This window comes from Microcebus murinus, chromosome 17 (assembly GCF_040939455.1).
Source record: "Microcebus murinus isolate Inina chromosome 17, M.murinus_Inina_mat1.0, whole genome shotgun sequence".
NCBI classification, from domain to species: domain Eukaryota; kingdom Metazoa; phylum Chordata; class Mammalia; order Primates; family Cheirogaleidae; genus Microcebus; species Microcebus murinus.
In genome coordinates, this window is record NC_134120.1 from 58192276 (window position 1) to 58208820 (window position 16545).

The 16545-nt window shown below is 39.3% G+C and overlaps 1 protein-coding gene across 2 annotated transcripts in view; it reads left to right on the forward strand.

Annotated features, from left to right (window-relative positions):
• SPIRE1 (spire type actin nucleation factor 1) overlaps positions 1 to 16545 on the forward strand; it is a 182625-nt gene that overhangs the window by 147531 nt on the left and 18549 nt on the right. For both annotated transcript variants that reach the window (XM_012746047.2, XM_012746049.3), the window contains exon 9: positions 6777 to 6949. In XM_012746047.2, coding sequence (XP_012601501.2) covers positions 6777 to 6949 — 173 coding nt within the window. The remainder of the gene's footprint in view (positions 1 to 6776; positions 6950 to 16545) is intronic.

Below are 16545 nucleotides of genomic sequence, written 5' to 3' on the forward strand. Positions count from 1 at the left end.
TTGTATGTTCCCTAAAATCATGTTTTAAAACAGAGCTATTTTTTCTTTTGATCTATTTTATATTTAAGTCAAAAATTCTATTGTGTGATTCTTTAAAATGTTTGTGTCTTTACCATGCTTTCATTTTTAACTTGTTCTTTAAAAAGCTATTTTTTCATCTTCGCGGTACTCCATTTCAAGTCTTAGTAATGTAATTGAATCTAAGACTATTACTCTTGAATTGTATTTCAGATTTTTATTTACTAACTTCTGCCTTAGAGTCTGAGATGTGCCACTAATGGTCTTCATTAATCTGTCCCCCTCTTTTTTTCCCTCCTCATATATTCTAACAGCTGAATTTTTTTCTTTTTATTATTTGTTTTCTTTCTTTCAGCAACACGGCCACTTAGCATGTCTTACAGTTTTGACTTGTCAGGTAAAAAAAAAAAAAAAAAGTACTTTCACACCTGACGTGGGTTTTGTGGTTTCTAATACATTTCATTCATTTGTTTGTTCAAATATGTCAAAAAGCAGCTGGGCGCAGTGGCTCACACCTGTAATCCTAGCACTCTGGGAGGCCAAGGCGGGCGTATCGCCTGAGGTCAGGAGTTCGAAACCAGCCTGAGCGAGACCCCGTCTCTACTAAAAATAGAAAGAAATTAATTGACCAGCTAAAAATATATATACAAAAAATTAGGAGGCTGAGGCAGCAGGATCGCTTGAGCCCAGGAGATTGAGGTTGCTGTGAGCTAGGCTGACGCCATGGCACTTACTCTAGCCTGGGCAACAAAGTGAGACTCTGTCTCAAAAAAAAAAAAGTGTCAAAAAGAAAATTAAAAGGCTGCTTCTAAGCTGTGGTCAGTAAAATAAAACATTCTTGTTATTTGAAAACAATATACTTAAGAAATATATAAAACTACAATAAACCTGTTGCCTCATAGGGGATTGTGGAAGAACTCATGGTTATAGAATATGGTGCCCATCCTATGGTAGCTGGCACTCCCCTGGACTCTTCTAAAGCAATGATGTTCAAGTCTAAAAGAGCCATTTGCCTTAAGAAAATAGACAAAACTTTAAGAAACAAAGTTTTGACATTCCCACTTCCTGTTCTCTAAAGCATTTAGTTATATAAGTAGCTAAATTCGAAATGATTATCTACTTCAGATGACTGCAGCACCTCAGTTGATGGGCAGGAGCCATCTTTTGTATCATTGTGTTCAGTAGATAGAGCCATATCATGAATGACTAAATGCTGCTTACACGTATAAAAACGCAAGAGAATTGTAATGGCTTGGGTTGTAATATATAATTATGTGCCCTGGGCTTGTAGTACAAGCATAAACCCCTTTTATTAAATAGACATAGATTAATAGTGAAATGAATAACTATTAGTGATTAAATTTGATCTGCAAAATCAGCCTTCCTCATCTAGGCTAGAGTGCTATGAGTCAGCTAGCTCACAGCAACCTCAAACTCCTCGGCTAAAGAGATCCTCCCGCCTCAGCTTTCCAGAGTGCTAGGATTACAGTCATGAGCCACTGTGCCCGGCCCAGCCCCCTTTTTAAACTGAAAATTTAAATATGTATGTGTGAATTTTCAAAGCCAACTTAATCCCAATAAAATATTTTACATATTAGAATTTTTAATTTTGGAAGCTGCTGTTTTGAATATAAAATGAGATAAGATGTTGGCACTAATATCTTCCAGAATTTTCTATTAAATGCCATGGAATGCCTCTTAAGAGAAAATTGTTGGCATATGTTATGTAAAAATTCATATTTAAAAGAGCCAGAGGATTCTAATATATTTTGTATATGAGTATTTACTGATTATCTTCCAACTACAAAACTAGTTCCCAATTGTTTTTAAATTTTTTATTTTTGTAGGTCTCAGGCATGACTCTACTATTTTACAATCTTCACTTATTATTTTTAACTGATCACTGAAGATCTTTTTCTATTTTCTTTATCCATTTGGCAATTTTTATTTTATCAACTATTTGCAGAGTGACCTTGTAAAAAATTTGGTCTGGAAAATAAACTCAGAAACATTTTGGAACATATGTGTTACTACTAATCTCCCAAAGTTGGCAATGTACATTACAGATACTCTCTCTCTTCTGAATATCTACTAAAAGTGTTTCCATCAGTTGGACTATAAGAGAGTGGTTGGCTACTTAAACACACTGACTGTTGGCTCATATAAATTAGGCACACGTGGCTGATCTAGACAGTATGCATGCTCACACAGCTTATAGATAAGTGTGTTCCGTGTTCTTAAAGGATATATGACAGCTCCTATGTTGGGAAGAAAGCTCTTGGATGTAAAAGAGTAGCAAAGAATTTTTATTTGGTTTCACTGCATGTTATTTGCTAGTTTATTTTGTGCCTTAGTGTACTTCATAATTTCCAAGTGCGTCATTCTTGATTTCTTGTGCTACTTTTGTTTTCCATTGTTGCATTTTGACTATTAATTAAAATGTCCCAAATTATAAATGGAAAATATTGATTTATTCTTGTAACTTAAGTGCAAAAATGGGAGTGTATTTTCTGAGTTAGAAAATGAAAAAACTGATGAGTAAACATTTTAAACATGTAGTCTAGATAATAACTCTGAACTTAAGTGTAGAATAAGATATAATGAAGTATGTCTTGCTGCTTAAGTATATCTTAGAAATATTAATTCTTAGTGAAAATCTTAACCCATTCAGTATCACTTGTGGTAAGTATAATTTATTTTTTCTTTGCAAATATTAACTATATAATATGTATTCTAGTCACATTTCCTCTCACTAAATAAGGCAGCAGAAACACATAGAGTTATTACATAAAGTATTTAATATCATAAATATGCATTTTAGGTTCTGAATCTAAATTTTGTGCTTTCTAAAGCCATATCTAAATATTTCACATTGTAAATATTTTGCTTACAAATAAACATCACCAGTTTTTTCTCAACAAATGGTATCTTATAAAGAAGAAATCCAAAGCCTATCCAGGTGTTTGGCTTTTCTTATTTGATTCATTGAAGTAATAAGGATGATTTATCCATTTAACATAAAAATACAAGTAATCAAACTGCCTAAAAATATGTTCAACTGAGGCCAGGTATGGTATCTCACACCTGTAATCGCAACACTTTGGGAGGCTAAGGCAGACGGATCGATTGTGGCCAGGAGTTTGAGACAAGCCTGGGCAACACAGGGAGACCCTGTCTCTACAAAAAAATTTTAAAATATTAGCCAGGTGTTGTGGCATCCACCAGTAGCCCCAGCCACTCCAGAGGCTGAGGCAGGAGGATCACTTAAACCCAGGAGTTTGAGGTTACGGTGATCTATGATTGCACCACTGCAGTCCGACCTGGACAACAGAGCCAGACCTTGTCTCAAAAATATATGGCCTGGCGAGGTAGCTCACGCCTGTAATCCTAGCATTCTGGGAGGCTGAGGCAGGCGGATTGCTTGAGGTCAGGAGTTCGAAACCAGCCTGAGCAAGAGCGAGACCCCGTCTCTACTATAAATAGAAAGAAATTAATTGGCCAACTAATATATATATATATAAAAAAAATTAGCCGGGCATGGTGGCACATGCCTGTAGTCCCAGCTACTCGGGAGGCTGAGGCAGGAGGATTGCTTGAGCCCAAGAGTTTGAGGTTGCTGTGAGCTAAGCTGACGCCACGGCAATCACTCTAGCCTGGACAACAAAGCAAGACTCTGTCTCAAAAAAAAGAAATATATATATAATATATATATATACACACACACGTATATATTCAACAAGTCTTTTACAAATATGTAATAAGAGATAAAATCATAAACAATATTTAGTCCTATATATGGAGATCATCCTGAAACCTTAATGTTATGTAACCTATTTTTCATTAATTCTGTTTTTCTCAAAGTTTTAAATTTAATGCAGTTTATTTCAGTAGTTTCAGTAAATGAGCTAAAATGACAGTTATCGATCTCGTAGCACAGGGTTCAGGCAATTAGAGAACTATGAGACAATTTCTCAAATCCCTTGCATTGAGAATGAAATAACCTCAAGGCAGCCACCATCATTTGACAGTGTTCCCTAACCTTCAGTTCATATGCCATCTTTATGATTTTTGACAGCCTTAAGTGCCACCAATACTATTTAACATTTTTAATCTACCATAAATGACTTAAAAATTTCTTAAACAATAGCATCCATAAAATCATGAATCTGATATAGCAATTATATTTTTTATGCCAGTGTTATGAATACAGTGACTCTCTTAGGGAAACTCTGGCTTGGTAGCATGGGAAGCTAGTTGTGTTCTTCTCATTACTATATCTCCAATTTGGGGAGTGAGCTGCTACCAGGTCAACAGTGGGAACCTCTGTTGGACCGTGGGTAGCTAAAAAAAAGGTGAAAGATATGTGCATTTGAACTATCTGTGCTTTCTCTTGGACGATTACTGCAACAATATGAATAATTCTATAGGAAAAGTATAAAGCATACTATAGAAGATTTTTAAGAATATACTCTTTAAGACCATATTTAAACACTTAACTCTCATGAGTGGATTAATAAAATGTGATATATGTATACCATGGAATACTACTCAGCTTTAAGAAACAATGGTGATATGGCACCTCTTGTATATTCCTGGATACAGCTGGAACCCATTCTACTAAGTGAAGTATCTCAAGAATGGAAAAACCAGCACCACATGTACTCACCAGCAAATTGGTATTAAGGGATCAACACCTAAGTGGACATATAGGAGTAACATTTATCGGGTGTCAGGAGGGTGGGAGGCGGGAGGAGGGGAGAGGTATATACAACCACAACGAGTAAGATGTGTAACGTTTGGGGGATGGACATGCTTGAAGCTCTTACTCTAGGGGGGAGGGGGGCATGGGCAATATAAGTAACCTTAACACTTATACCCCCATAATATGCTAAAATAAAAAAATAAATAAATAATAAAAAAATAAACACTTAACTACCTTTTTTCTTGCATAGGAATTAATCAGTTAGCCCAGTAACTTCCTCTTTTGTCTTCTGGAAAACTTTAAAAATACTTTTCTAAGATACTTTTCCTTACATCTCCTTTTCAAAGACTTATTTAAAGATTTTTAACCTTTATAATTTGTATAAAACCTTACTGCTTTTTCCCATTTATCCCTTTCAGCACTCTTCACCATCACCAATCATTTATTTATTCTAGCTACTTAATACCTAGGAAGGTAATAATAAAATAAATGAGTGTGTTGTCAAGTTCTCTGTTAAAAATTTTGCCTAAAATGATAAATGATTAATAGACAGCTGTCTTCCTTCTATCCTTCCCTCTTCCTGTCTTCTCTTTTCTTTCTTTTCCTTTCATTCTTTCTTTTTCAACCGATTTCTTCCAGTTCACAGGGGTGTGTTCTCTGGCCTTCTCAATCTCTTAAAATAAGCAGAAATTATAAATGTTAAATAAGATATATATCATTTGTAATAAGAAATAATTTGCATGCTTCTTTTAAATAATGCCAAGGAAAACTGTACTAGAACACACTTATACTCAATGTTTCCTGGAACTCTACCTCTTGGACTTCAGGCATGTAAATATCATTTGTTGGGTGAGGGGAAACCTACTATAAATAGAACATTCCTGTATTTTATAATAACTTCTGTTGCAATACTTTCTCTTCCTAAAGGAGCATTAATCCTGTCTTTTTCAGTTTAGTACTTGGAGTGCCCTTTACCCCAACTACAAGAGCTTCACAGACTGTCCATTTGCAAAGAGCAGTTCATTGTACAAGTCTATAAAGTAAATTTTGCAGTGACTGCTTTTTTTTTTACTTTTCAGTACTCTAATTTTATAGTTATTAAATTTAGTCCATGTTTAACTCTTCATCTGAAGTACTAAAGAAAATGAGTGCCACTTTTCCTGGGAAGATTCCAAGCTGTTGTACCAAAAAGCAGGCCTTTAAGAATCAGTCCTAACAAGGATTCCCACATCAGCTCTGGCACGACACCAACCTTGCAACTCTGGCCAAATCAGTCAGAGCCTTAGTTTACTTACTCAAAAATGGAGATCAAAAGCAGTGTTACTAATTGCTAACACTTACTGTGTGCTGCCTCTAGTGGGCACAGTATTGTATATGCAGTTACTATTCCATTTAATTCTCACAACAAGCCCACGTCTGTTATTACAGGTGAAAAAACAGAGTAGGCAGCTTGCTCAGAGTTAGACAAGTAGCAGCAGAGACCCAACCAGTCTGCATCATCCTACGCTGTAGCCTGCCTCGTTCTCTTTCATTTGTTGTATTGCCTCCCCTCCAAATTTGAGGTCTTAACAATTTAAATCAGATTTATCCGAGAAAATGCATCTCAGCCTCTTTCTATTCACATTAAATATGTTTATATGAATTTAGATTATTAGCTATTTTGGTTTTTAAACCAAAACATTTCCAAATCTTACAGCCATACACCTGATAACGCGTAGGTCCTTAGAGGCTGTAAAGCAAAACTTGCTTCTGTGAGCCTCTGTTTCTTCATGTGGAAAATAAAGAAGTCTGAGTTAGTTATCTGTAGGATTTCTTCCAACTGTGAATTCTAATCTACAAATGTGAATATATAGTTATTCATTTTACAGTTCCCTTTATTGAATCTGACAATATCTAACAAAAAAATGTTTCCTATACACAGGCAAGGTGTTACTGTATCAAGCCTCTGTGTTGTATTTGTGTGACATGGAAATGCCTGGCCACCTGGTGTGTGTTTCCAACACCAGTTACCTTTGTTAGCTTAAGAAAAGGTAAACTTTTGCCTTTCTTTTTCCAGATGTAACTACCCCTGAATCTCCAAAGAATGTTGTGGAATCATCTGTAGTGAATGGAGGTTTAACATCACAAACAAAAGAAAATGGGTTAAGTGCAGCACAACAGGTGCCTGTGCAGCGGAAGAAGCTCCTCAAAGCCCCAACCTTGGCTGAACTGGACAGCTCAGAGTCAGAGGTGAGGCCCCTGTTCACACATCTTGACTCCAGGTCCAGGATGCTTAATGTTTTCTGACCCAGTTTTCTAATTATGTTTCTTCCATTGTTGCTTAATTTCTTCCTATCAATCAATCAATAAAGCTAGCATTAAAATTAATTTGGTTAACAGGAAATGGTAGATTACTTACTGTTATCGGTAAAGACCAATATAGTGCTGTAGTTTATAAAATAAATATTGAATTTTTGATATAGTCTTAAAGTATAAGTTCAGTTAAAATAAATCAACAATTTTCAAGCTTATATTACCTTAATATCTTCCCCTCTGTTTGGAGAAGGAAAAATAAAGTCAAGAAAAACATATTTCCATAAACTGTTCTCCCTCTAAAATATACACACACCCACACTTGGGATTGTTCTTTCTGTAATAGTAATGCCAATATACAAGTTTCCAATAAGAAAACTCTAATGATGTTCCCAGATTTTGTCCTTTACCTAGTGCCCTTCGTGGAGGAAGAGGGGGTGAGGAATCTCACATCCTTGCCTATTTCAGCATCCACCTCTGTGCTGATGCTTCCCTCCTCTCTCTCAAACCTCTATCAAGTGGTATCAATATTGTATGTATTATTGGCTCTCCACTGCCTATTCTTCAAAATCAACTCATGTAAAATGAAATTACCTCTTCCCTCCCTTCTCCCTCACCTCCTTGCCAAACCAATTACACAAACACAATACACACAAAACTAGCATCTCGTCCTCTCATTGTCTTAGTTGCTGGCTCCATCCTCCCCATATTCATCCAAGGTAGAATCTAAGGAATTATTAACTTTCCCCACCTAAGTCTCCACCTCCAGTCCAAGCAATACCAGAAATAACTTTGCTGCTAAAGGTTTTTCAAACCTTACAAATAATAAAGAAATGTCCCTATTCCTAACTGACTTCAGTCAGTCTTGCTCTCTCACTGTCTCATCAGTCTATCTGATTTTTTTTTCTTCTTGGCTTCCCAAATTCCATCTTGCACACACCACCAGAATCTTTGTCACTCCTGCTTAAAACCTTTGGAGGCCTCACTGTCACATACAGGATCAAGTTCATGTCCCCTGATCACACACCTGCTGTCACCACTGGTCTGATTTCACACCCTCCCTGCCCTGTGGTTTATACTGCACCCACATGCTGCAGTATATTCGTTCTTTCTGCACGGTTCATAGCTGCTCAGCTCTGTGCTTAGCCATGTCTGCAGTCTGCCCCCATATCCTTGTAAGAGTCAGTACTGCCTCACTTTCTCTCAGGAAGTCTTCCCTGACACTGCTACTCCTTTAGGGCCCCTTTATGATTCTATAATCATCCACTCACCCTATGGTACACTGGAGCACTTAACACTTTATTATGTAATTATCCACTTATTTCTTTCTCTCCCACCAGAGTACAAATTCCCTGAGAGGAGGAACCTCGCTGAATTCACCTTATATCCCCAGTTTCTAACACCCAGTAGACTCTCAAGTATTTAAATAAATTCGTACTAACCTGTAAGAACAATGATTTCAATTTAAAAAGGATTTAGCTCAAATGTCATCTAGACCTGCAGTCCCCAACCCCCAAGCTATGGACTGGTACTGGTCCATGGCCTGTTAGGAACCTGGTCATACAGCAGGAAGTAAGCAGTAGGCAGGTGAGCCAGCGAAACTTCATCTGTATTCACAGTCGCTCCCCATCACTCGCATCACCGCCTGAGCTCCTTCTCCAGTCGGATCAGTGGCAGCATTAGATTCTCCAGGAGTACGAACCCTACTGTAAACTGCACATGCGAGGGCAATCTAAGTTGCATGCTTGATCTGAGGTGGAGCTGAGGTGGTGATGCTAGCTCTGGGGAGCGGCTGCAAATACAGATTATCATTAGCAGAGAGGTTTGACTGCACAGTAAATGTAATGCACTTGAATCATCCCAAAACCATCCCCTTGCCCCAGTCCATGGAAAAATTGTCTCCCATGAAAACTGGTCCCTGGTACCAAAAAGGTTGAGGACCACTGATCTAGACAGAGCTCTGCTCTGTTTAGTATAGTAGCTACTAACCACAAATGGCTATTTAAATTTAAACTGTATTAAAATTAAACAAAGGAAGAACTCAGTTTCTTACAGTGCTCAGGGGCCACCATAGTGACAATACAGCTGAAGGTCCCCTCACAGAGAGTTCTGTTGGGCAGCACTGATGTGCAGCTCCCAGGAGCTCACCTTCCTATACCCCATGGGCCTACATACCTTCCTTCCTGGTCCTGCATTATCTCCTGAGGTAAGACTTTGCACCACGCCATGATCAGATAAATTTGTAGCCTCTACAACCTTCTTTATGGTCCTTTTTTTGAAGATACAGTGTTAATGCCCCCAAGTCCAAATGTTGAGATGATTTGATAGGCATGTTGTTCTTAACCAGAAGGAGGCCATGTTCACCCTGTTGCCCATCATCAATTAGAATATGACATGAGCAATAAGGTGCTGACAAGAGAAATGTTAGAGCTGGGTTCCAGCTACCACTGACCTTTGTCACTAGTTGCTGGTTTAAGCATGGATGAATCACAGTTCTTTAGTCAGGGGTAATAGAAATCTCAAAGATTATGCAACAAAGTGAATGGTCTTAAATGAGGGCCTTGAAATAAGCATATTCCTTACTCTTCAATTTAAAATTGATGTTTTTAAGTACTAAGGAAAGACTAGTCAAAGGTATTAAATGTGGGAATGCTTTATGTTCCTTTTATAAAAAGAATTTTTTTTTTTTTGAGACAGAGTCTTGCTCTGTTGCCCGGGCTAGAGTGCTGTGACGTCAACTTAGCTCACAGCAACCTCAAACTCCTGGGCTCAAGCGATCCTCCCAGTGGCTGGGACTACAGGCATGTGCCACCATACCTGGCTAATTTTTTTCTATATATTTTTAGTTAGCCAATTAACTTCTATTTTTAGTAGAGACAGGGTCTCGCTCTTGCTCAGGCTGGTTTTGAACTCCTGACCTTGAGCGATCCTCCTGCCTTGGACTCCCAGAGTCCACAGGTGTGAGCCACCGCGCTCAGCCAAAAAGAATTTTAAAACTTCTAAAAATGGGCCAGGCGCAGTGGCTCATGACTGTAATCCTAGCACTCTGGAAGGCCGAGGCAGGTGGATCACTCAAGGTCAGGAGTTTGAAACCAGCCTGAGCAAGAGCAAGACCCCGTCTCTACTAAAAAAAATAAAAGGAAATTAATTGGCCAACTAAAATTATATAGAAAAAATTAGCCGGGCATAGTGGCACATGCCTGTAGTCCCAGCTACTCGGGAGGCTGAGGCAGGAGGATCACTTGAGCCCAGGAGTCTGAGGTTGCTGTGAGCTAGGCTGATGCCACGGCACTCTAGCCTGGGCAACAGAGCAAGACTCTGTCTCAAAAAAAACCAAAAAACTTCTAAATATGTTCAAACTTTAACATTTAGAAAACAGAATTCTTTATTTTTAATCAACTGTTTAAAATTTAAGCTTTGTATTAATCAAAGTTTTTAATAGTTTCTGTTGATAAAATACAGCTGTAATTTAATAGTGGTAGATTAGTTGTGTTCATCCTAAAATGCTCTCAATTAGCTGCTTTCAGAACTATTTATCTATTTATCTATGAACTGGTTAAATCCAACTCCAAAGAATGTCTGTTGTAAAGCCAAATAATTAACTGACATTTATATAGACATGCATGAAGTACCTAGAAACCCCAAAATCAGGTTTCCTTACAGTGTAAATAAGTGGAGATTGTTCTCCATGTGGCACCTACCTTGGGTCCAGCCTAGCGTGTATGGACAAGGCATGGGAATGGGCACGCCACTTTGTCAGCCTTCAGCACATCCTCCATCTGATGAGGGGAGTGGATTCCATCATCTTCATGTCTCTTCCAGTTCTAAAGCTTGGCAGTTCTACCCCAGAAGTATGAAACTGGAAAAGATGTTGTGAAATTCTACCTTTTCTGAATTAATGGATAGGTATTCTTTTCCCTACATTTATTAATTCCTGATGTCAGAGAATTCCTAAACCAAGATTGATTTACCTCTGGTCATATTTGCATTCATAAATGGCCACAAATGCAAGTACTGTTAGAAACATCCTGTATCATGTTACACATACTTTCTCCATTCACATTTTATAGTAACTTTTTGTTCCCTACTTTTTAACATATTCTTTAACTCTTCTCCTATTTGTTCTTTCTCTGCCTTCTTTTTTCCCCCAGTGCCACTCTATTTTTTCCAGTCAGGTATTTGTTGAATGCCTTCAGTGGATACTAAAGGTAGAGGCAGCAATATAGCAAAGTAGTCTTTGTCCTCTAGTTGTTTGTAATTTAAATAAGAAATAAAAAGCATGTACCTAAGAACCATTACGCATGTTTAGTGAGCACAGTGTCTGCCAGACACTGTTTTAGGCTGTGTCATGTATGACTAGAGACCATAGAAGTTCAGAGACTGCAGAGGTCAGTTTAGTCAGTGACTGGACACTGCAGGGGCTGGGAGGCTCCGGAGAAGCCAGAAGGAAGGGGTAGGACTGAGGTGGTAGAATGAGTCTAAAAGACAGGAGGGCTCCCCATTTTGTCCTGTGATAAGAGCTTTGCCATACCATGGCATGTTCACATATTTCTCGCCTTCTGGCCCATGCTTTCCTGAGGGGGGGGAAGTGCAGTCCTACTCAAATCTCTCTTCCTTACTCCACGTCTGGCATCTGTTGGCTCTGCTGACTTGAATTCCTGGCTGAGGTTGCACCGGGAGCAAAGACCAAGTCAAGACTCAGGGCTGTAGAAGGCAGTAGAGATCAAATAAAGGGAAGTCTCAAAAAAGGCTGATCATTTTTTCTTTCTTCCTCCTATGTAATGAGTGGCTTCCAAATATTTTTTTAAGCACCACAATTTTTTCTTCACACCACACTTACACAGAAGTACAGTGTCAGTCAACTAGAAGCAGAGGTGGGGACTAGAGCCTTGCCCACCTGCCACCACGCTATCTTTCAGGGCCTCCCTGAAGGCTTCAGAGAGCCATGGGAAATTCCTTTTTCATTTGAAGAGGAAGTGTCCTATAACTAAGTGACAGCACCCAGCTGACACCAAACTTCTCACCAGTGGAGTCCACCTGCCTCTGCTGCCTCTTGCATGGGCCTCTTTGCCTTCCACCTTTCTGGGATATCACCTATGCTCACCTGTACGAATAATTTTTATTTGATGATATTGTCCATCAGAAATTTCCTATTACTCATTGCTGTCTTTGACGTTTAACTTAAAGTTGGTACAAATTATCACAATGAAGAGTTTGCTTTTAAATAATCCTTATTTAGTTCTGAATTTCCTTGTAGTCAGTCAATATGTTATTGAGATCAAATGTTCTTATGAAATAGAATGATACTAATGAATTATTTACAATTATAAGTGTAATTGTTTTATGCAAAAAGAAAAACTCCTTATTTTAAGAACTGTGAGGCACTTACTTGCTTTTTAATTCACTTAATTCCCAAAGTTTGTGGTTTAATGCATTTTTTCCCCCTTTCTGTCAAGTTAGAACTCCAGCTGGAAAACTGGAAAACTGATTTTTTTCACTTGGACTCACCCAATAGTTCTGTACTTTTAAATCGACAGTCATAATAAGCATTCACTGCAGGTTGGACTTGGTGTCTTTTGATAGTTTCTACTTGTTAAACTCAACACCCTGGTACTAACTCATTGGCATTGGTCGGTAGTACCAACCCATTGGTGGAAGCTTTGGGAGTGTCTAGTTGTTAAACTTGTCTATTGGTAGTGACCCAGAAACCTTACACCTCTCTACAGAGGTTAGGAATAAATAGTTTGTCTAATCTGCCATTTGCCAGAACTGGACCTAACCCTTTTATTACTTGAGAAAATATCATGAGTGTTTCCCATTTGATTAAATGTCCTTTTCCAACATGATGCCCGATATCTGTGTGGTATTCCGTCATAGTAAGTCACCGTATTTTACTTATACAGTCACCTGTTTTTCAGCATTTAGATTGTTTCCAGTTTTCTGCCATTATAAATAACAGTACTATTCTGAATACCCTTATGTTACATTTTTGCTTTAAATTATTTCTCAGAATATTTCCAGAACTGCATTTGCTAGGTGAAAGAATGCACATTTTTATAGTTTTTATACATATTTCTTTTTGTTTCCTTTTTCAGAGGCAGGGTCTTGCTCTATTGCCCAGGTTGGAGGGGCCCAATCATAGCTCACTGCAACCTCAACTCCTGGGCTGAAGTGTTCCACCTGCCTCAGCCTTCCAAGTAGCTAGGACTGCAGGCACATGCCACCATACCCAACTAATTTCTTTTATTTTTGTAGAGACAGTGTCTGGCTATGTTGCCCAGGTTGGTCTTGAACTCCTGCCCTCAAGTGATTCTCCCACCTCAGCCTCCCAAAGTCCTGGAAGTACAGGCATGAGCCACCACACCTAGCCCATATTTCTTATGAAAGCTATAATGGCTACTTTTTATTGAGCTAACTCTGTGTTAGACTTTAGATAAAAATTAATTTGTCTTCAAAAAGACCCAAGATGATAGCTGTGATTGTTGTAGAAAGATAAGGAAACAGACACAGAGAACAGTTGTCTAAGTTCAAAGAGTTTGTAAGTGATAAAGTTGGATTTGAAACCCAAGTCTATCTAACTCCAAAGTCTACGTATCTCATGAATTTGTTAGTATTCTAACTAGCAGTACATGAGAATGCCTAAACTTCTTCTTTTCTAATTTTCAACTGGAAGGGGCCTTAGAAATTCTGTGTAGCATCATTACTTTTCAGTGAGAAAACTGAGCCCTCAGTAAAGGTAAAGACCAAGCTAGAAACTCAGCCAGCCACACAGTGTGTCAGCACAGAACCCTGTTACTTTAGACCCTCCACACCAGGACTTTTTTTTTTGAGACACAGTCTCACCCTGTTGCCCAGACTAGAGTGAGTACCATGGCATCAGCCTCGTTCACAGCAACCTCAGACTCCTGGGCTCAAGCGATTCTCCTGCCTCAGCCTCCCAAGTAGCTGGGACTACAGGCGGGAGCCACCATGTCCAGCTAATTTTTTGTTTCTATTTTTAGTTGACTGGCTAATTTTTTTTCTATTTTTAGTAGAAACGGGGTCTCACCCCTGCTTGGGCTGATCTTGAACTCCTAAGATCCTCCTGCCTTAGCCTCCCAGAGTGCTAGGATTACAGGCATGAGCCACCAGGCCCAGCCCACACCAGCCCTTTTTCTGTGATTCCTTTTTTCCATTCCTGGAAATCTAGCTTCAGTGTTTCTTGCTCATCTTAATCTCAGCTAACCGACATTGGGTAGCTTTTTTTTTTTTTAATGAAAGATGAGTTTTGATTGTGGCCAGATCAAAGCTTCCAGTAAGAAAGCTGAGCAAAGGAGCTATGCCTGAGCCTTCCCAGAGCTTCTTTTCAGGAAAAGAAAGATTTGTGTTCCTGTTAAGAAGTAAGTTTGGTGCCAGGATTGGCCTCTGCGATGATCTGGCGGCATCGGGTGGCAGAGCCCCCTAGGCTCAAAGCAGCAGTGCAGGAGGCTTCCCTGCAGCCACAGCGTGGCTGGAGAAGACCTGCCTGGGAGGTTCAGGGCCGGTCACTGGAATCAGACCATAAAAACAGATTCCGGGGATCAGGCCAGGCAGTAGAAGAGATGTCAGAGACCCATCAGGATTCCTCAGACAGGCAAAAGGTGACTAGTGAACAGGAATAGGCATGAGAGGGCAAGCAGGAGTCTGCACACACGTATACCGACACGTGCACCCAGCTGTGTGCACACACCTTTCACCTAGGACTGCCGATGTCTGTAAGTTCCCTGTTTCTCCTGGGTGTCTCTATGATTCCTCTGGGGCAAAAACAAATCCTTGAGAAGATTAGTTTCCAAGCATTCAGAAAATTGCTTGCAGCTGCCTGTCCTGGGCATGCAGGAGCAGAGGACCATCAACAACTTCTGGGGAGCAATTTAAAGTTTAAAACAATTCTTGATATCTGTAACATTTCAGTATACCGTATGTCCATTGTATAAATTAACATATATGAGATTCTAATGCCAGACCTTAATTATTGTTTCCTTTTTGTAAAAGCATTTTTAAAAATACCAGCCTAAGCAAGAGCGAGACCCCGTCTCTACTATAAATAGAAATAAATTAATTGGCCAACTAATATATATAGAAAAAATTAGCCGGGCATGGTGGTGCATGCCTGTAGTCCCAGCTACTTGGGAGGCTGAGGCAGCAGGATCGCTTGAGCCCAGGAGTTTGAGGTTGCTGTGAGCTAGGCTGACGCCACAGCACTCTTGCCTAGGCAACAGAGCAAGTCTCTGTCTCAAAAAAATATATAAATATACTATGTGGTTTTCTTTTGTTGTTTTTAATTTCAGAATATTAAGGGGGTAAAATTTTTTTGTTACATGGATATCTTGCATGTGCCACCGCGCCCGGCCTCAAGCTGGTCTTGAACTCCTGACCTCAAGCAATCCTCCCAAAGTACTAGAATTACTAGTCACTTTAAAGATCAGAAGTGATGCTGAGAAAATCCATCTTTGAGGTTTTATAGTGCTTCATCAAGATTAAGGATAGAAAGTTCTGAAAGTTGGAAAGGTCTGAAGGATAGAAAAATAACCCCCTCCAGGGAAGCTTCCCTCCATCGATCTCCTTGTTTTGGAGGTCAGTGTGTGTGTAAAAAGGATGTGAAGGCCGGGCGCGGTGGCTCACGCCTGTAATCCTAGCTCTCTGGGAGGCCGAGGCGGGCGGATTGCTCGAGGTCAGGAGTTCGAAACCAGCCTGAGCAAGAGCGAGACCCCGTCTCTACTATAAATAGAAAGAAACTAATTGGCCAACTAATATATATAGAAAAAATTAGCCCGGCATGGTGGCTCATACCTGTAGTCCCAGCTACATGGGAGGCTGAGACAGAAGGATTGCTTGAGCCCAGGAGTTTGAGGTTGCTGTGAGCTAGGCTGACGCCACGGCACTCACTCTAGCCTAGGCAACAAAGCGAGACTCTGTCTCAAAAAAAAAAAAAAAAAAGGACGTGAAATACAGAGTACAGGTGAGGGGCACACCGATGTTGACATGCTTTGAGCTGGGTAGAAATGTCAGCTCTGGAAGTGTAGTGGTGTACCCTGACTCCACACCGTCAAATGTAGAACATTATACTTTCTTGTATTTTCAGTTCTCTTTGGAATTTTAACAGTTGTGGTCATAAAATTATTGATCTTTTTCATTTGCTTAAAAAAGACTTCATTCTGACTGACTTGATTTAATTATTTATGGAGCTTTTTTAGTTTTTTAAATAGAAATAAGTATAATAATTTTATTATACAGAATTTAACTTTATAACTGGGTCCCACCTGTGAATAAAGAAACATGATTCGTTTCTCCCTTAACACTAACAAAGGTAACAACACGTAAATTAACTTTAAAAATGTTTCCCTTGAGGCCACATGTGGTGGCTCCTGCCTGTAATCCCAGCCTTTGGGAGGCCGAGGTGGGAGGATCACTCGAGGCCAGGAGTTCGAGACTTACCTGGGCAACATAGTGAGAGCCCATGTCTACAAAAAATTTTTAAGATTAGCCAGGCATGGTGGCATATACCTGTAGCCCTA